This window comes from Ahaetulla prasina, chromosome 6 (assembly GCF_028640845.1).
Source record: "Ahaetulla prasina isolate Xishuangbanna chromosome 6, ASM2864084v1, whole genome shotgun sequence".
Classification (NCBI taxonomy): domain Eukaryota; kingdom Metazoa; phylum Chordata; class Lepidosauria; order Squamata; family Colubridae; genus Ahaetulla; species Ahaetulla prasina.
The window spans coordinates 64,776,065-64,797,822 of record NC_080544.1 but is presented as its reverse complement, the minus strand read 5'-3'; the positions used below and the strand labels follow the sequence as shown (position 1 = coordinate 64,797,822).

The 21,758-nt window shown below is 37.3% G+C and overlaps 1 protein-coding gene across 2 annotated transcripts; it reads left to right on the top strand.

Moving 5' to 3' along the window:
• The first annotated feature begins 3,118 nt into the window (after positions 1 to 3,118).
• SAG (S-antigen visual arrestin) lies at positions 3,119 to 21,741 on the top strand. Of its 2 annotated transcripts, XM_058187295.1 has the most exons (14): positions 3,119 to 3,265; positions 4,920 to 4,980; positions 5,058 to 5,102; positions 9,345 to 9,538; positions 10,218 to 10,277; positions 11,159 to 11,226; positions 11,870 to 12,005; positions 12,165 to 12,249; positions 13,060 to 13,132; positions 13,773 to 13,910; positions 14,353 to 14,430; positions 16,331 to 16,395; positions 18,520 to 18,529; positions 20,009 to 21,741. In XM_058187295.1, exons 1-14 carry the CDS (start codon positions 3,155 to 3,157, stop codon positions 20,106 to 20,108), a joined length of 1,224 nt encoding a protein of 407 aa, XP_058043278.1. In that variant the 5' UTR covers positions 3,119 to 3,154; the 3' UTR covers positions 20,109 to 21,741. The 2 variants fall into 2 exon arrangements, with proteins under 2 accessions (XP_058043278.1, XP_058043276.1); XM_058187293.1 differs by lacking the exon at positions 18,520 to 18,529 and having other exon boundaries at positions 20,009 to 21,739.
• The last annotated feature ends 17 nt before the right edge of the window (positions 21,742 to 21,758 follow it).

Here is a 21,758-nt window from a genome sequence, read left to right as displayed (position 1 = left end):
ACTCAGCTTGAAAATTAGCATGTGTTCACAATGTTCTGGGAAAAGGTAACATGCACAGGACTATATCTGGAAAGATATACAGTACCTATCTATTGTGATAGATGTTGTAATTGGACAAGTGGATGTTTAAAATCCTATTCTAAGAAAAATAAATTGTTCAACTAGAGAAATGGTTCCTATCCATGTACATATAGAAGTCTGAAGAATGTGTGCAAAAAGATACATAAACATAATAAACAATGTTTTACTTCTTAGTGACTAGGATGAATTACCTTGATGAAGGTATCTTTTCTTTTATGTATACTGAGAGCATATGCACCAAGACAAATTCCTTGTGTGCCCAATCACACTTGGCCAATAAAAATTCTATTCTATTCTAATAAGGACAAGATGAGCAAGAGGTTTAAAATAAAGCTGCTTTCAATAACCTCATTAAATCTTCTGTCTGTTGCCTTTGTGCTTTATGAAATTAGAAATGTTGACACTGTAGAATTAGGACCCTTAGATAATACCTAAAACAAGCTGATAATCCACATAAAATATTCTAGCCTTGTGTTCAATGATGGAAATTTGGCTCCACCTAAGCACCAAATCTGATTTACAGAGCGCCTACAAATTGCCAGCCTAGGCTCTAAAGGAGGTAATACTTCATCTGTAGCAAGGAGATCAAACTTTTTTTCCCCTGCCTGGATCCTGTAAATTTGTTATTTGGGATAGATTTTTATCTTATAACTCTGTTCTCTGAAACTCTGTTCTCTGGAATTGCTGAGGGATTTGGAGCATTTACAGGTAAATTTATTTTTTCTTGCAGCTTTGGCCACTTAAAGACTGCAATCCTAAGTATCAGTATGACCTGTTGAATGAAGTGAAACAATTCCTAACAGAATGTGCATTTAGTTACTCTATAGTTTTTGTTCAATGCATGTAATTTATCCAATGCATCGATCCTAATGCTATAGTATGGAACATATTTCAGAATTGCACAAGAAATTTTGTCATTTATTCAACAATTGCTTCCACCTTGGGAAAATGAGAGCTAACATGTCATTGTAACTGCAGAAGCATTTTGAAAATGCATTGATGGTTCAGCCTTAATCTGCATTCTCAAGACTAAGGTGAACAGCTGGAATATATTTTTATTGGCATAACAATGAACTGAATTGTAATCATCGATAAAGAAAGAATATTAATAATTGAAAAATAAATTTTGCTAATAGTTTCCATAGGAAAAAGGTAAGATAAGTTGTTCAAAACATCTGAATTCCTGAACCTAAAACAGTAAAGTATGGCAACAGTATGTTGTTATTTTATCCATATATTATTGGTTATTATTGACAGATAATGTGATGAAAATTGTTGCTTTGAGTTTTGTATTTCTCATTTAAAACGTTTTGTAAGGTAAGACAAATCAGCAGAAATATGGGATGCTACACAACTACCTAGTCTACAATAAATCCCCAAATACATAATTTAAATAATTACAATTTGGTAAGAAGCAAAGTAATTTAGAACTGCAAATATATATTGTCTCATATAGGACTGAGTTCAATGTAACTACATCTGAATTAATTGGAGTTTAGGGCAAACCAAGTGGACATTAGCTTTTACACAGAAAAGGCACTGAGGAGAAATTTCATGGTTCTCTGATTTTTATTCCTAACAATCATTTGAAAAATTGTGGCAAGCATACAAGTTTGGTAATGATTAAGGCTAGAAAGCAGGAGACCCTGAATTCTAGTCCTGCTTTTCTCTCAACCCAACTCACCTCACAAGGTTGTTGTTGTGGGGGGGGGAAGGTGGATGTTGCGTTGGATAGGTTTGCTGCCTTGAGTTATTTACAAAAAAAAGTAAAGGCAAGATACAAATAAATAAAAAATAAATTAGGAATCTCTTTATGAGGAACTGAACTAGGATACTGTTTGTTAGTTATGTTCCGCTCATATATTAGTAAAAGAAATGTCAATTATAATACGTTGCAAGATGGAGGAAGCTAAGACATAATAACCTTCATAGAAAATTCTCATTGTAAAAAAAAAATTAAAGAATTGCAAATCAGTATACACGTAGTCCTTGATTTACAACTATTCATTTAGTGACCATTTAAAGATACAATGGCACTGAAAAAAGTGATTTATGACTGCTTTTCACACTTACAATCATTGTAGCATCCCCATGGTCACAGCTCTTGGCAACTGGCATGTATTTATGACAGTTGCACTATCCCAGGATCATGTGAACACCATTTGTAACCTTCCCAGCCAGATTCTGACAAGTAAAGTCAATGGAGGAAGCCAGATTTGTTTAATGACCTCATGATTTACTACAGTGATTCGCTTAAGAACTGTGGCATAAAACATCATTAAAATGGGGCAAAACTCACTTAATAACTCTTAGCAATGGAAATTTTTGGCTCAGTTGTGGTATGAAATAAAGTATGAAATCTTCAGAGTATATGACATAGTTTATTTATATTGATCTCAAGAACACATCATTTCTGAAAGTAAAAATGGAAGGAACAGAAAGAAAGCATTTATGTACAAAGCTCTTTCTGACAATTCTTCCTCATTCTGTTGCTTTCAAATACATTTATTTGTTTGTTTATTAAATGTGTTTGCCATCCATCTTGCTGCAAGGCATACAATACAACCACAATTTTATATGTATGTGGGGGGAGTGTAAAATTCTGGGGGGGTGGGGAAGGTGGGATCCACTACCACTAGTATAATATTCCCCCACTGGGGCCCCAAACAACCTGGCAGAGCCAGGTCTTCAGACTCTTTTGGAAAGTTAGGAGGGTGGGAACCAAACTCACTCCAGAGCGCAAGATGTTCAAAAGGGCAGGGGTCTCGTCAGAGAAGGCTTTTCTTCTGAACCCTGCCAACTGGAATTCCTTTACTGACAGGATCCACAGCAATGGAGAATTCTGAAAGAAATTTAAAAAGTTGTAATCCAGACCTTTAGAGGCCTAATGCAATGGGCAACTTCCTAAATTTAGGATTAATAGGTTATTGTATGACAATATCAGACAATATTATTTAAAATGTTTACATTCAAATTCATTGTTTGTTTGTAGATCTTACAGTTTGACTATTCATCCCCTGGTGCTGATCTAAAAATTTCTTGAGGTAGGACCATTTAATCCTTACCAGGTAATATGAGCTGCACTGATGCTTCAAGGCATCACTCAATCTCTGACATCTCTGTGAAGCATGTCAGAACCACTAAAAGGCATGCTATCTACAAGAAGATATCACATGACAAAGCTGTAAGTATTTAGCATTAAATACTATGTACCTGTAAGAATGTGAGATTGAAACCAGGTAGGGATTTGATATATATTTGCCTCTTTAGAGATCAAGCTATAGTTATACTAAGGCCGCACTGTATAATGTATTGCATTATTAAGTTGCTCAAGGCAGTTTAAGCCCAAACCAGCTTTTTAAAAAATCTGTCCCAACTGAAATTGTTTGGCAACATCTTGAAAAGGATTCTGTGTGCACTGTAGCTACCATGTTCTCCCGCTAAATAATTTTCCTGCAGTGTTCTACCAGCTATGTTCATTTCCCTTATCTCCCTATTTTTCCTGGCATATTTTTTTTTAAAATAACTTATGTAGCCCAAGTGACTTAAGAAAAAATGAAATGGTGTACCATGATTCAATTTTTTAAAGTCCAAAGCAAAATAAGGAAGTCAGATAAAGAAAAATGATAATTAAAAACACTTTGTGCTAAGATTTAAACAGGGAATAGTCTGCATCTTAAATACAGTCAGCATTTTAACCACCACACAGTTAATCTACATTATAACAGGGACAGCAAAAAACTTTCTTGAAGAAATATTTTTGAAATGAGGTGAGGAGACGGTCTTTCCTCAGCAAAGTAACCAGTGAACTTCTTTAGTCAGGTAATGAAATAAAATGCAGCAGCCAAACTGACAGGACCACGAGAAATCATATAACAGCAAATAATATTTTACAGTGGTGTTTGTCAGCCTCAGAACTGTATGGATTTTATAGACTTGAACTCCCAGAACCCCCCACTGCCCCCAGCCAGCATGAGGAAATTGTGGAAGTTGAAAGCCACACATCTTAAAATTGCTGAAGCTGAGAAAAACTCATTTTAATTGCAGTAGCAAATAGCATACTGGCTGGCAAATTCTGAGAGTTAAAATTTATACATCTTAAAATTATAAAGTTTGAAAATACTGAGTAGATGTAGAAGGGAGCTATTTTCATAACAATTGGAGTCAATTAAAACTTGTTGGTAAGAATGCAGGCATAGGCCATCTATCCTCATCTCAATTTTGTTCAGGAAGAGAAATATTAAACTTTTCAATATGTTGTAGTTGCAGTGACTCTCAACAGCAATTCTGAAATGTATTGATACATTAATATAATAAATATACATTTAATCTCCAATGTAACTTGGCCCCGAGTAGAAAGTAAAATGTGTTCTAGTCAATCCATTCAAATTCTTTCTTTTGTCTTGACAAATGCATAATCAAATCCTATTGTGCACTCTTTGTACTTGAAAGGAAAATACTTCTGATGCAAAAATTAAACAAATTATTTAAGAGATACAACCATTCTGAGCTAGACAAACTCAACTCTCAAAATGATTTTATGAATAGTTGTTTTAATTGTAAGAGCTCTTTCACTTCCACATCTGGATAATCAAAATTTTATTGCATTTCAACTTGCAACTTATTAAGGGATCTTTTTCAACTGGCTAAGTTACTATTTTGATTTACATGATTAGCCATACTGAGTTTATAGAGGAAAGTGCCACTATAAATGTATCAAATTAAGAAAGGTATCTAAACTGCCCTTTTTACTTTTACTTTTATACCAACAGCAATGGTATAGCATCCTTAAACTGATTTATTGAACTGTAGTTTTGTTCAATCATTCCATCCTTCAGGTTACAATCTACTTAGGAAAGCGAGATTTCATTGATCATGTGGAATCTGTGGAATCTGTGGGTGAGTCCAAGTTGCAAGTTTCTACTTTGATCTTTTTAGTAATTTGAGGAATTTATTATCATCTCTTCTTCATTTAGATGGAGTTGTATTGGTGGATCCTGATATTGTGAAGGAGAAAAAAGGTCAGAACACTTAATCGCTTCTTAAAGTATTAATATGATTCAAAATTAGAATGATTCCGGATTTGTGTCAATTGACTCTGTCATCCAAAGCTGATGATGACTGGTATTTTTGAAGGTGCTTAAGAATTCTGCTATGAAAAAAGATCTATAATTATTCTACTCTCAAATGTTATTTCAATCAATAATTCATTAGACACTAATAAGTTAGATTTCCTTTCTGTCAAACACCAGACAGTACTGGTGTCAGTACTTAGCAGTGAAGAGTTAGAACATTGCTTCTAAATTCTGCTGACATCTAATGGTCATCTGGAATTTACCCACAGTTCTGGGAATCTTATATTACTGAGAGGACTAGAGGGTGGTTCAATCTGTACGGTAAGTGGGAGAGGCAGATATGGCGGAGGGGGGGGGCATATCGAGTGTGGGGAGCACGTGTTCGATGTCTGAAAACGGTCACGTGCTCCGGCCCCTTAGTCCCTACCCGTTCCTCAGGCGGCCATGATCCTCAGAGCCTGGATTTTCGGTTGATGTTATGTAATGCCCGGTCCGTGGCAAATAAAGCCCCCTTGATTTGTGATCTTATTCAGGGGGAGTCCGCGGACCTTATGGCCATTACGGAGACCTGGTTGGGGCCAGAGGGGGGGGTTCCCCTCGTTGAACTGTGCCCCCCAGGTTTCCGTGCATTCCATCAGCCGAGGCGCCACGGTAGGGGTGGAGGGTGGCGGTTGTCATTAAGGAAGATCTAGAGCCGAGGAGGCCACTGTTCCTCAGATTGCCGGCTGTGAATCCTCTATGTGAGGTGGGGCCATAGGAAACAGTTGGGCTTGTTGATCACGTACCTGGCTCCTTGCTACGTGACCACAGCCCTGCCCGAGCTGCTGGAGTTATTTGCCACTGCGGCAGTTGAGACCCCCAGACTGATAGTTATGGGGGATTTCAACTTGCCATCAGCTGGCTTATCATCGACTGCAGCTCGGGAGTTCCAGGCTTCCATGACGGCCTTGGACCTGATTCGAGTAAATGATGGCCCCACGCACATGGGGAGGCACGCTGGATCTGATTTATATCTCTGGTCAGTGGTTAAATGATCTGATATTAGGCGATTTAGTAACAGAACCAATGTCATGGACAGATCATTTTCTCCTTCGCCTGGACTTCCAAACCGCCGCCCACCATCGCAGGGAGACGGAACCTGTACGTTGGTTCCGTCCCAGGCGCCTGATGGACCCTGAGAGGTTCCTGACGGAGCTTGGGCCATTCCCTGAGGATCTGGCCCACGGCTCGACTGAGGAACTAGTTGCGGCCTGGGAACAGGCGCGGCTGGGCCTTGGACCGTGTCGTGCCTTTGCGACCTCTGACCCGGCGCAGATCTCGTCTGGCCCCTTGGTTCTCCGAGGCTGAGAGATGAAACGCCGGAGAAGACGCCTAGAGAGCACTTGGAGGTCCAGTCATTCCGAAGCTGATCGGACACTAGTTAGGTCCTATTCTAGGACCTACCTAGTGGCAATGAGGAGGCGGCGTTCCTCGCCTCCACCCTCATTGCGTCGGCAGATAACCGCCCGGCCGCCCTGTTTCGGGTGACCCGTTCCCTCCTTCATCAGGAGGTGCGGGATGACCCGTTACAGGGACGTGCCGAGGAGTTTAGTGGTTATCTATATGACAAAATCGCTCAGCTCCGGGATGGTCTGGACCGAAATTGGGATGATCCAAGCGAGGGAGAGGAGGCACGTCTTGTTGAGTCTGTTTGGGATGAATTTGACCCTGTGGCTCCCGAGGACGTGGACAGGTTGGTGGGAGGCTCCGCCACTACATGTTTATTGGATCCGTGTCCTTCCTGGCTGGTGCTGGCCACTCAGGAGGTGACACGAGGCTGGCTCCAGAGGATTATAAATGCTTCTTTGTTGGAAGGGGTTTTCCCTGCCGCCTTGAAAGAGGCGGTGGTGAGACCCCTCCTTAAGAAGCCCTCTTTGGACCCGGCTATTTTGGGAAATTATCGGCCAGTCTCCAACCTTCGCTTCGTTGCGAAGGTTGTAGAGAGTGCTGTGGCGCGTCAGCTACCCCAATACCTGGAAGAATCCGTCTATCTAGACCCGTTCCAGTCCGGCTTCCGACCCGGTTACAGCACGGAGACAGCTTTGGTCGCATTGGTGGATGATCTCTGGAGGGCCAGGGACAGGGGTTATTCCTCTGCCCTGGTCCTATTAGACCTCTCAGCGGCTTTTGATACCATCGACCATGGTATCTTGCTGCGCCGGCTGGGGGGATTGGGAGTGGGAGGCACCGTTTATCGGTGGTTCTCCTCCTATCTCTCCGACCGGTCGCAGACGGTGTTGACAGGGGGGCAGAGGTCGACCGCGAGGGCCCTCACTTGTGGGGTGCCGCAGGGGTCGATTCTCTCGCCCCTTCTGTTCAACATCTACATGAAGCCGTTGGGTGAGATCATCAGTGGCTTTGGGGTGAAGTACCATCAGTACGCTGATGACACTCAGCTGTACTTCTCCACCCCAGGTCACCCCAATGAAGTTGTTGAAGTGCTGTCCCGGTGTTTGGAAGCCGTACGGGTCTGGATGGGGAGAAACAGGCTCAAGCTCAATCCCTCCAAGACGGAGTGGCTGTGGATGCCGGCATCTCGATTCAGTCAGCTGCAGCTGCAGCTGACTGTTGGAGGCGAGTTATTGGCCCCAAAGGATAGGGTGCGCAACTTAGGGGTCCTCCTGGATGAGCGGCTGTCGTTTGAAGATCATCTGACGGCCGTCTCCAGGGGGGCCTTCCACCAGGTTCGCCTGGTTCGGCAGTTGCGCCCCTTCCTTGATCGGGATGCCTTGTGCACAGTCACTCACGCACTCGTTACCTCTCGCTTGGATTATTGTAATGCTCTCTACATGGGGCTCCCCTTGAGGTGCACTCGAAGGCTTCAGCTAGTCCAGAATGCAGCTGCGCGGGTGATAGAGGGAGTGTCGCGTACCTCCCATGTAACACCTCTCCTGCGCAGACTGCACTGGCTTCCTGTGGCTTTTCGGGTGCACTTTAAGGTTTTGGTTATGACCTTTAAAGCGCTCCATGGCTTAGGGCCTGGGTACTTACGGGACCGCCTACTGTTACCATATGCCTCCCACCGACCCGTACGCTCTCACAGAGAGGGACTTCTCAGGGTGCCGTCCGCCAAGCAATGTCGGCTGGCGGCCCCAGGAAGGTCCTTCTCTGTGGGGCTCCACACTCTGGAGCGAACTTCCCGGGTTTCGCCAAATACCTGACCTTGGACCTTTAGCATGAACTGAAGACACATCTTTTTATTCGCGCGGGGCTGGGTTAATTTTTATGGATTTTATAGTTATTATTAATTTTAAACGGGGTTTTAGTTTTTTATAGTTTTTTAAATTTTTAGGCAAATTATAATAAGTTTTTTAATTTTATATTTTATATATAGTGTCTTGTTTGTTTTTATTTGCCTGTACACCGCCCTGAGTCCTGCGGGAGAAGGGCGGTATAAAAATTTAATAAATGAAATGAAATGAAAAATGAAATAATGATAATAAGACTGCCAGAGTTATCCATTCTGTTCCAACATTGTAGTTTGTAATATTTATTGTCAGCATTATCAGTGAATCAGCCAACTGTGGGTGATTCAGCAAATTTTTATTCATTTATCATGAGTTAACTTAATATATAAAACAGGTTAGTATTTAATGACGTTATTTAAATGACAATAGTGATAAATGCTAGATAGATAGATCCTAATTAAATCAAATACTGCCACTAAATCCATTTTGCCACTCACTATCACACTCACTCTAGCTGAAGTTTCCAACTAAACTCTTATACAATTAGGTGGCTTTCTTGTTGATAAGGCCCATTGGTCAACTCATCCTTTCTTTGACATAGAAAAGCTACCCTCTGTGGTTTTAAACAAGGGTCTTTCAAAGTTTCCCTGAAGATGTTATCTGGCAAAGTATATGCTTTATCAGCTGCTAATTACAAATTATATCCTTTCTTCTCCCTTGCCTTATTCTCATCCTGCAGTTTTACTTAAGAAAAAGTAATCAGTAACTGCAGCCAGAAAATGAAACTGGCTTTTTCTAACCAGCTTTTGTTGATATGGGCAAACACAGTCTAGTTTTTGTTGCTGAAAGGACTTAGCTTGTAAATAGTTAAACTAATGAGCAAGAGACTTTTCTACACAACTAATGATGTTTATGTTTTTAACTTTTGGTATCTATAACATTTTCTATATGCTTTTCCTAGTATATGTAACACTCACGTGTGCCTTTCGATATGGGCCAGAAGATATTGATATTATAGGCCTGACTTTTAGAAAGGATCTGTACTTTCACAGAGTACAGATTTATCCATCACTAGACAAACCAGGACCCCTCACTACTTTGCAGGAAAGCCTGATAAATAAACTGGGGGAAAATGCATACCCCTTTGTATTAACTGTGAGTATTCTGAATCATTATTCCTTTTGGTTCATTTCCCAATTTGCAACTATGATATGGGTTCTTAGAGGGTTTTTGTGTATATGCAACCTAGGTTCACAGATATCTATTCATCCCTAATTCGAAAAAGTAATTTCGTCCCACAGCAGCCTTTCCAGACCTGATACCTTCCAAATGAGTTGAACAATTATTCCTATTATATTCCAGCAAATATTGGTGATATATCCATTATATGTCTAATAATACTTACAAATAAATGTATAATTTTATGTTTCAATTGTATACCACTCAGGATCACTCTGTGACTGAGATGAGTAGTTTCCAAATTTGATAGATAAGTAAATATTTAAGAATAACACCTAAGTTTAAGAACATCTAAGTTTTTAAACAGCATTTTAAAAACAGAACATTGAAGTTGTTTCTTGATTTATAGTGTCACCCACCCACTTAGCTCACTCAAGCAAAGTAAAACTTGCCTTCATTAGTTATGTATCACCACAGTGATGGCTGGCTGATGATAAATGACTCTAGTAAATCACTAGTAAAAAAAAATTACATGGGGCATTTTTGGAAAGTTGTATGAAAGGGGGGGAGTTCTCCTCCTCCTGCTGCTACGGCAATGAAAGACATTGCCATCAAAATGCTTTATGTCACTGCATTGTTTTCTATTCCCTTACAGTTTCCAGATTATCTGCCTTGCTCAGTGTGTCTGCAGCCAGCTCCCCATGAAGTTGAAAAGGTGAGAATTGAGCGCACGCATTGCAATGTTTTGTATTAAGAAATTAAGTAAATTGTGATCATATAGAATAAAATACAAGACCAAGAAGTGCTTTTAAATGCACAGCTCTTAGTGTTGCTTTTCAAAAGACATTGCATTTGTTTCATCTTTTCATCCTTAACGGGTTTTTGATATTAAGAAAAAATGCAGATAATTACTTGGAAAAAATGGTGACAATGTCTAAATCTTGTCTCAACCTTCTGTAAATTATTGCACAATACAAACCTCTACAAAAAAAAAAATCTGAAGGATCAGCCTTCCCTAAAAACACTATTGTATTTTCAAACTTAAAAACATCTAGGATTCAAGCCACCATACAAAGCTTAAATTATTTCTGATTTTTAAATTTTTTAAAAACTTTTTTAAAGGGGAAGGCATATGTTTGGTTTGGGATCAAAACAACACCAGTATTTATTAAAATAGTTAAAAACCATAGAAACAAATAATATTGTTGTGAGTGAGCAAATACGTTTGTATGTATGAGAGAACTATGCCTTTCCTTGTTCTCCTGAACAATTATAGTGGAATAAAACAAGACAATGATCCTCAAATACTATTTTCCAACTGTATCACAGACCAATCAGGTATGTATGGAAAATAGTGGATTGCCATCAGAAGTTTCTGTTTGGTTTTTTAAAAAAAGATATACAAAAAGTAAGATTAGAAAAATAACATACATACATACATTGAAGAAAACATTAAGAATGATTTTTATATTGAAATTTCGGATGGGCAGATTTTTGAATTTCAAAATGTGAATTCTTTCATACACAGATGTTTAATACATTCAGCAACAAGAATTTATTGTTTCAACTGTTTGTCTCCTCATCCTTTTCGTATAGTGCTGTGGAGTGGACTTTGAGATCAAAGCTTTTTCTACAGATGATCCAAAAGAAAGGATTCTCAAGAGGTAATATCTTGTTTCTTTGAAAAAGAATTGACTAAAACTGGAAAAGCTGACAAACATAGAAAAGATAGATCTTATTTTATATTCAACTATCAAAATCAGGAGATGGAGATGAAAAAAAATGAAACATGTCATTTGTAAAAAGAAAACATACTGGATAAAATGCCTTGTTCTAGCCCCCTTATTATTTTCCTCTTTTCTATACCTTTTCCATCTCAACTTCTTTACTGTATGTGAGATACAGCCTTGAAAATGTAGGAACAAAAAGGAAGTCAACATGCCCTCTTTTCTGCTGAAAGAAAGATCAGCAACATTGCTGTTACCTCATACATAACTCAGAGGGTACTGCCTCGTGTAACTACGGATCCTACAACAATAACTGCTGTCAATGATTGCTGCTATCCAGATGCTGTTTTCTTCATCTTTATGTGGCTTCCATAATCACTAATAATAGAGTTTAATTACTTATGTTTTGGCTCTCAAGGTTGCCTCAGCCTTCCATCCTTCCAAGGTCGGTAAAATGAGGACCCAGATTGTTGGGGGCAATAGGCTGATTCTGTAAGCCGTTTAGAGAGGGCTATAAAGCACTGTGAAGTGGTATATAAGTCTAAGTGCTATTGCTACTAAACCCAATTTCTACCCTTAGACATTCTGTATGCCTGCTTATACGCAAAGTCCAATATGCTCCAGAAGTAGCAGGACCTCAGCCTCATGCAGAGACTACCTGGCAGTTTTTCCTGTCCAAGAAGCCATTGCACTTGAAAGCTTGCCTCAGTAAAGAGGTGAGGTGTTCTTGACTTACTAATATGATAAATTAGTAAATTCAAGAGATGTAGAGAAGAATAATCATTTTGTTTCTGTCTGACTATGCTACTTCACAAAACTAGATGTAAAAAATACTGTGTAATGAACTTTTTGCTAAACTAATCAAATTCTTCCAGGTGTTTTATCATGGTGAACCAATCCATGTTACAGTGACAGTGATAAATAATACAGAAAAAACGGTTAAGAAGATCACTGTGTCAGGTATAATACTCATTTTTGACAAACAAGTCCGATGTTGGCCCTCTTGTTTTTTTCCTAGCCTGTTAGATAGTAATTCCAATTCTGTCCTCATCTTTATTATTGGCTTAATACAGCACCTTGATTGAAAGAGTTATAACATGTTATCCATGTAAATAGTTTCTGTAATGGGTGGTAACAAGTTATCTTGAAAAACAGGAGGAAGAATTGCAAATCTGAAGCAGAAATGTAATTTGAGAAAGCATCTCAGACTTGACCTTCCCTCATTTTCTTGAGGATAAAGGGAGGGAGGGAAGAGATGCATTCAAACTTGCAAAATTCTGTTATTGTCTTATAAAAGTATTAGCATTTATAACCTTGGTTTCCTAGTCTGGTCTACTTGGCAGAGTCAAATTTATAAGAACTGCTATTTATATTGTATTTTAAAAGATTAAAAAATCCCTTGAGTTGAGCTCAACTCAATTACTAAATATTCTACATATCCATGTGTAGACTTAATATGAAAGTAGTTTGTATCTGCCTTCATCCTGATGATGATGACCTGGGATTTCCTGGTGATTGCCTATCCCCACTCCCTTTTTTCCTTAAGATCATCCAGTATCATATAAATACTAGATGTTATGCCCATTCTGCAAAGTAAAATGTGTATCATTCTGTAAGAAAGGTGTGTTTGAACCTCAAAAAGAAGCAACAGCTGCCTAATATCCTTGATCCTGAATAATTATCCTTATTGGGCAATGCTGAAAAATATCCTAGATCCCATTCTTCTTTCTGTTATTTATTTGATAATTTTTTATTTAATTCCTTCTTCAGTAGAACAAGTTGCCAATGTGATATTATACTCTAGTGACTTCTATACCAAGACAGTGGCTCTTGAAGAGTCAGAGTAAGTGCACTGTGCTTTAGGCTCCTTGTTGTTATTATTGTTTTCCTTTGCACCCTATTAACTCTTTGACTCTGCAACATAGAGATTAAAAATTTTATATTAACTGGGTTCACATATCTAGGGCTAACAAAATTGGGCTGGGCTGTAAATCCCCAGATGACCATGGGATGGTAGCCAAAATATTCCAAAAGCTCTAATTCTTTGCTGCTATTTCATGGTTATCTGAAATTTTGCAGCCCAGATATGATAGCCCTACCTGTATTATCTCTTCCCATGATTTGTTTTAACTATTATACCAAATAAGCCAAAATGCACTCATACATACATACATACATACTGCTAAGATACGTTAGCTACAAAACATTGGCTGAATTCATTTATTATGTCAAGCCAGAGCAGAACGAACTACATTTTAGAGCAGTATAGTTTAGTGTATAGTTTATGTGTGAATAAAGCATTGTATAGTTTCTTGATTTCTTTTGGAGTCTATTAAGAGTTTGTTCTTCAGAATTAAAAGGTCTGCTATGCCCTCCCTCAACAGTAGTTTGACTTTGTCTGACCTGGCAAAAATTGACTGAGAAAGGACAGCCAAAATGCATTCTTCCAGAATGGATCTAAAATTGCATTATTTCTTCTTCAGGGAAAAGGTCCAACCAAACAGTAAGCTTACAAAGATAATAACTGTTCTTCCTTTGTTGGCAAACAATCGAGTGAAGAAAGGCATAGCACTAGATGGGAAACTAAAGGATGAAGACACTAACCTGGCTTCTACTACTATGTAAGTCAAAAATGGAACACTAACTGTAATTGAAGAGGAAGTATAGAAAAATACTTTTGTTTCATTTTGTATTCAGCCACTTTCCCTTTACCCCCTTGTTGCATGCGTCAAATATTTTACTGTCAGAATTTTCTGCTAATATATATAATGTGAGTAGTTTTATAGACATAAGGGTCTAGTAAATAAATAATTTTTATTTCAAATAAATCCAAAAGCAGCACAATGGTGAATGCTGTGTTAAGCGGTAAATGCAACTGTGTCTAATATACTTAAGTGAACTAAGCTTGGCATCTTTCCAGAATAAATTCCTAAAAATGTAGAAATATTAATATGGGATATGAGAATATGTTATAATAATTGAGACAGTTACACTAAGGAACGACATTATTTTAGCAAATGTGCAATGACACAATATTTTGTTTTGTTTTTTAAATTCCAATAGTATAAAAGATGGAATAGACCGGACAGTTCTAGGGATCCTGGTTGCTTACAAGATCAAGGTGAAGCTTACTGTCTCAGGGTAAGAGCAATCAGAGTTGGTATGCTATAATTACAAACATATTTGATGTTATTGCCTTTTATGAAATAAAGATAAATTGCATGAGCAATTTTAAACAGCCTTTTCAAATTCAATAAATTACAGTGGTTCCTCGGTACTTGTTGTTAATTGGTTCCAGGACACGCAACAAGTACTAAAAATAACAAATGCCAAACAAACTACGTGACTTACTACATGACTCTTTGTTTCAGCCGGAAAGCACTTCATGTCTATCCCTTTTCTTATGTCAGTGACCTTCCCAGCATGGCCAACCTCCTGTCCATTCTCCGCAGCTTTCTTCCTTTTCCTATCATAGCATGTCAAGTATCAAACAAACAAACGACGAGTACTATAACAACATTTTCATGTCAGAATGTGTCGAATATTAGATTTGATGAGTTTTGAAGCAATCGAGTACCAAGGAACTGGTACTGTATAAGTGGTTGCTCTAAATTTGTCTGGATACTATTATTTAAAGTAATATGTATTGTGAAGCAAGATCAAATAGCTTCAGTATACTTGTATGATCATGTATTAGAAAGAGGTAGTACACAAATCTGCACTCTCGTAGGATGGTCCCCAGGTGTGTTTGAATTGTGATTTTGGGTACTTCAAACATGGTGGCCAATACATAGTATAATGGATCAGATACTGAAGAAAGACCAAAAAGACATAGAATATCAGCATTTAGCAGCTAGATGATTGGGGTCATTCAGTATTTCTTTATAGTCTACTCATACAAATGATATTGTGGAGATTAAATGGAAAATGTACTTTGTATGTATTTTGCATTGTAAAACAGAGGATAGAATATGTATCTAAATATAATGAAGAACACCTGAATTGTGGAAATGTTGGATTGTTCCAAAAAGCAATTCACCATTTGGGATTGCATATACAGCTTTTAATAAGACTGACCAGTTTAGGAATATGTGCTGATAGACAATATGTAGCTCTGAATTGAACTGTGGAATTCCTGGTGCTCTCTGAGTTTAAGAATGTGTGCTATGGAATATTGTAAGTTTCATTGTACAGTTAATGTTGTTTATATTTTAGCCTGCTGGGAGATTTCACTTCCAGGTAAATCTTAAGAGATTTTCTCTTTGTAAACATTCTTCTTTGCATCCATTTCAATTTTCAATTTTTTCGGGAAATAAAACTTCCGCTCCCTCCCATTGCTAAGCCTCTATAACCTCTTCCCTGATTCTTTTTTAATTGTTTGAAATATGTCAGAGTTTACTTCCCCCTCCCTGATGTGTAGTAGGTACTTTTTTCTAAAATTTGTTTTTTTAAACACTAATATATAAGCTATCTAATTAACTAGGTGACTGACAAGGCATACTATTTAAAGACGAATGTTCTATGAAATGTGAGGCACAGTTCCTGACTCATGACCAAATTTTGCCTATAACTCACCACAACACTGATTTTGGTATTGGATTTTTGTATTTGGAATTCCATATTAGGATATTTAAAAACTGATATTTGCATATCCATTCAGTGCTAATATTTATGGGTCACATACCTGGAGTTTTACATAATAATTTCCATGTTTTTGCATTTTTCAGCTTTAGGGTTTCAACTGTGATTTAAAAATTTAAAAATAGATCGAAAGGGGGCCTATTTCACATATTCTAGGTTACAATTATAATAACTCTAACTTAAAATCTTAGGCAGCTATGATAGTGTGTAAAAATATAAGTTTGCTTATTTATTTAGGTTCTGATTACTTCCATTCTAAAGTACCATAATCTAGTTTACGTTTTCAAATACTAGTGAAAAATTAGGAGAAAATATTTATGAATGGTGTCTAAGAAATGATAAGACTTTGCTTTGGAACAGTGGAATCCTGAATCACCTCTCTTTTTTCCTGTTTTCAAAGTGATGTGAGCATGGAGTTGCCCTTCCGTCTGATGCATCCCATGCAAGACGAGACCAATACAGCAGGTCGGTAGCAACTAAGTAGTTACTTCCTTGTCTTGTTTTATTTTCCCCTTATTGCTGGTGATACTTGGGTGATGTGATAGCCTTCTTGTTCTGTGGAAATGTAGATTTTCCCTTTGACAAGAGAAACAAATTTATTTTGGATTCTGTATATTTACCCTTCCACTGTTTTCTGGAACCTGTGTAATTTGATGAAGAATATGGATATATTCATGACATATATGCCATCACTCTGCCTCACCCCCTAAATATGGGGTCACTCATGGACCTTCTCTATCTATGGTTCTGGTGAAATTTAAGCTTCCATTGTACATGAATCTTTGAAATACTTATCCTTCATATATTTTCCCTTAAAATTATTTCCCATAATTAATGGTATTAATTATGGAAAATTACAGTAATAACAGTAATAACAATAACAACAACAACAACAACAATAATATAAACTGTGATTCAATTATAGAGCAGGTATAATATTTCATAGCTATAAAAAGATAATGAAATATTTAAATATAAAAACCATTTTATATCACATATTTAGAAACAGGGCCTGTCCCTGAGGGAGATGGGCAGTTTAGAAATAGGAAATATAGATAAATTAATAAAACATACTTTCCGGAATTTAGCCTTATTGAATTCAGTATGATTCCTTTTATAATTCTTAGACAGCAAGCTTAGCTGTTAGGATTGTCAATTGTGTTAATGAACACATGTAATCTTGCTCATTTTTATATAATACTGCAGTGAATGTTTCTCACAAGTTTTGAGGCCAGTGTGCATTTGCTAGTATGAAATTACAGTAAATAATAATAACAACAATAGCAACAATGACCTAGATATATTAAAAGGAAGGGTTGATTTACTGTGGTGACAATGTGTTAGTTCAAGCTTTGAGACTTGAAGGTATGAAGATAAACAATGGAAAATTTGACATATGTTTACTTAATGTATGTTGTACTCTTATTAAAGTTATAGAAGTTAAAAATAACATTATAAAGTTAACTGGCTGCAATATGTTTTTTTAAAGCAAGCATGCTCTTTCACAGAAACTTCCACAGAAATTACTGAAAAAGCAAACACTATTTGCATTTTCAACCACACTCCCTTTATTAGGACATCTCTAAATTAAGCCAAAGAGTGGCAACAAGGACCTGGTGTTTTTAGACTTGCTAATGGTCCCCATTTCCAAGACAGAAAATTTTGAAGTGACAGATGGTTGAATGTACTTAAGCCCGTGCAAAATGTCAGTTTCTGGATGTTTTAAAGGCAATTTACTGAGTCAAAAACACACAAATGGATGTACTATGCTTTTTATTTCCTGCCTAGCTTTACCTGGCTGTTGATTTGCTGGCTTTAAGAACTCTAGAGAGACTCCTGCTGTGATCAGCCTATTTAAATGAACAGTGGTGACTAGCCAAAAGGAACTCCACGTTCCAGTAATGTTGACTTCTGGCTGTTACTGTGAGACCATCCCAGTAATATATCAGTCACATAATAAGAAATCACCAGGTGTCTCTGGGATTCAGAATCAATTGCTAGTGCTGTCTTTTTATTTATTTATTTATTTTATTTATTTATTAATTTAATTTATATACCGCCCTTCTCCCGAAGGACTCAGGGTGGTTCACAGCCAAATAAAAATAGATTACACAAAACTTAAAAGCAATTTAAAAATCTAATTCAATTATGCTGAAACAAAATTTAAAACTATAATAAAATCATAATAAAACCCATATTAAAATTACGTTAAGCCAGCCCTGCGCGATAAAACAAAAAGGTCTTTAGTTCGTGTCGGAAGGTCCGGAGGTCAGGGAGTTGACGTAACCCCGGAGGCAGTTCATTCCAGAGGGCAGGTGCCCCCACAGAGAAGGCCCTCCCCCTGGGGGTCGCCAGTTGACATTGTTTGGCTGACGGCACCCTGAGGAGACCCTCTCTATGGGAGCGCACAGGTCGATGGGAGGTAGTTTGTGGCAACAGGCGGTCCCGTAAATAATGTATTGTATTGTAACCTTCTTCTCACTCATATTGGCATTTAGATTCTTTACTTTTTTGCTCTTAACTTCAGATATTTATAGAAGCATGTTTAGATAAGTCTCTCCCTTTCTCTTTTTTTCAATGTGATTACAGAAAAGGAAAGGTAAAAATTATTTCATTCATTTTCTCTTCCTATTCTGCTCTTAAGTATTCACATGAAGGTGGGAATGAAGCTGATAAGATTGATTCTGTATCCTGCAGGACAGAACTTTCTGAATTATCTGTGGTGAAGATGAGTGGGAACTTAATTTTTTCAGATTCAAATTTCAAAGTAAAATTTCTCTGAGTTTAGTTGAACTTCCAAAATAATATAACATGACATGACATGACATAACATAATTTTTGGCCTTCAGCCAGCCCCGACAAGCAATGGGGGAAGCCAGGTGATTCACTTAAGAATTGTGGTGGTTTGCTTAACAAATGTAACAAAAAAATTCATAAAATTGGGTGAGGATCACTTAACAACTGCTTTGCTTATCAACATAAATTCTGGTCCCAATTGTGGCCATAAGTTGAGGACAATCTCTAGGTCTATTGTTTCATGGAATAGGATGTCAGAAAATGTATACTCAACAGTTCTCAAAGTGCACCTCACAAAACCTAGTGCATAAACCATATGCATAAAATTGAAGATGTAACTTGATAACCATTGCCAATCTTAAGGTAAATTTATTTCAAAAAGCCAATTGTCAAACTACCTTTCATTGTTATGTATCTATCTAAGTCTTTGAATAGACACAATATTTTGTTCTTTCTGGGCATCAATCCAAACAAAACCAGAATGAACTGTGGCCACTGAGTGTTGGATAGAAAGAGCTATAGAAAATCACAAAGAATGAATTAAGCATCATTCAAACCAAGTCTCCTATTAGAACAATGCATCAAAGGGCCTCTCCATGTGGGATCCACGATCAAAGAAACTGAGTATTTGATTATTTTATATCTTTCAACTCTGGATTCAGTTGAATGAAATGACAGATTTGACTTCTGTTGCAGATTTCTTTCTGACATCAGTATCAATAGCTCACTCTGGGTACTTTCAGATGACCAGCCTTTCAGTAGTGCAAAGCTGATACCCCAGATAAAGTATAGTTTACACAGCTTTTCATATTATTGAACTATCCCAGAGCACTTCTGGGATGAGAATCTTTACTCCTTTACAGCTAATCACCCTGGCTCAAAATATTATCACATAAAAACTGGAAGCCAAACTGCAGGAAACCTCTTCCTTCCTTTCTTCCTTCCTTTCTCTCCCCCCCACCCTCTCTCCACAGCACTTTTGCAGAACTTCTTATCAGTTCATTCTTCAACTGAGGGTGATCTTTTAGTTGCCCAATCTTCTGGCGCCTTTCTCTTCTGTTCCCTATGCTGCTAGTTTGATTCATCACAGCTTTTTGAACAGTTGGGAAATAGAAATTGCTAGTAGTATGTACGTACCCACAATGATGCAACCCATTCCCCTCTTCCTGGAATAGACAAATTATACATTTAAACATGGCAAAAGAAAAGAGTGACTTTCCTAATATCAAATACCAAATATTAGGAAAATATGATATTCAAAGAATCCTTATCTTTTCATTAGTGGCCAAGATGACCTGGTGTTTGAGGAGTTTGCTCGGCAGCAACTGAAAGATGAAGCTTCTGTAGAAGACAGCAAAATGGAGTATCCAAATACCGAATGAAAGAGGGAGAAGGGACGAAGTTAGCAGAGGCCATAACTTTTGTATTTGTTAAGAAACAAAATAGTTAAATTGAGTTGATCCGTGATTCTTGTCTTTTCACTTAAGCTTCTTGCATCACTACAAATGTAGATCTACAGACTGGTTATTTAGCAGTTGAACTCATCAAATTAAAGTGATCATGCCACATCTCCAAATGGGTGTTCCATTATCAAACTGTTCTTACTATTTTTCTAATGTTTACTTTGAAAAGGGCAATTATTTTCCCCCCCTCAATCATTCTTTTTTCTCAAGGTTAAACATATCCAGCTTCTCCAATTTCTGTTCATAGGATTTAATTTCTAGTTATCTGATCGTCTTTGTTGCTCTTCTCTGAGTATGCTCCAATATCTCTGAACAAAACATTATACCTGATGTGGGTCTGAAAAAGCCTAATAAAGCCTAATAAAGTGGCACAATTAATTGTCTTGATTTGGAAGTTATATTTTTGTAGCTCAGCCATTAATTGTATTTGCTTTTTTGCAATAAAACTATGTATGTTGGATTATATACAGTTAGCAATCTACTATCATCTTCACAAGTATCACTACCAATTAAGTATCTCCCTGTCTATATATTCTAATTATTAAAGAATGTATCCAGTAAACAAATGAGATGAAATTAATTAAGCAAGATTTGTTCTTACATATTTCTCATAAAAAATTTTTCAAGGTTTGCTTTATGCCTTCTCTAAAATCTTCCCACATATTGATGACAAACTGCTTGGTTTGCAGTTTGGTGGATTTTCCCGTTTGAACAGAGAATCAACATTTGCACACATTCAGCCACCTGGCATTTCACCATTTCCCCAGGATTTGTAAAAAATAATGCATAAGGGTTTCTCATACCATCATTTAGTTCTCCCATCATCTTTAAAAGCAGTTTATTGAGCATTGGAGATAAAATAAAACCATTACATTTAGCTGCAGTAGGAAAAGTAGATCCCATTCTATTATAAAATTATAAGCTGATTTTACATAGCCAGGAAATTTATAAGACATTATCTTCAATTTTGTGAATTCCAGTTGTGTTGAATGTCAACTACTTTCATTGCTTACCCTGCTGGATGAGGGATTATAACAATTGAACTAAAGAATTCAACAGGAAATGACTTGAGGGAACCTGAAGAGGAATCAAGTCTTGCTGAATTATAATTTTTGTTTATCCTAATCATGCCTTTTGCTTGAAAAAGAAAATATAAAGAATAATTCTAATGCAACTTTATATATCATGTTTTGTTCATATAAAATTGTAAAGTGAATAGCAATTAGCAAATGTTCTTCGATAAACATAAATATTTGCAAGTATATGTGGGAAGGAAGTCAGAATATATCAGACTTCTCTGTTGGATGCACACATAATGCAACAATACATTTTCTGTCAGGTTAAGAACATTTTTTAGCTAGTATCTCATATTCTCTATATCACAGCACCAAATCATGGATTTAAAAATGAGACTATTGCCTTACACAATGTAAGCCACCCTGAGTCTTCGGAGAAGGGCGGGATATAAATGTAAACAAATAATAATAATAATAATAATATTTGCATTTGTTTGAATGTTCCGAGTCTTTGACTCAGACCTCAAAACCATAATGTACAGGTTGCCGTTAT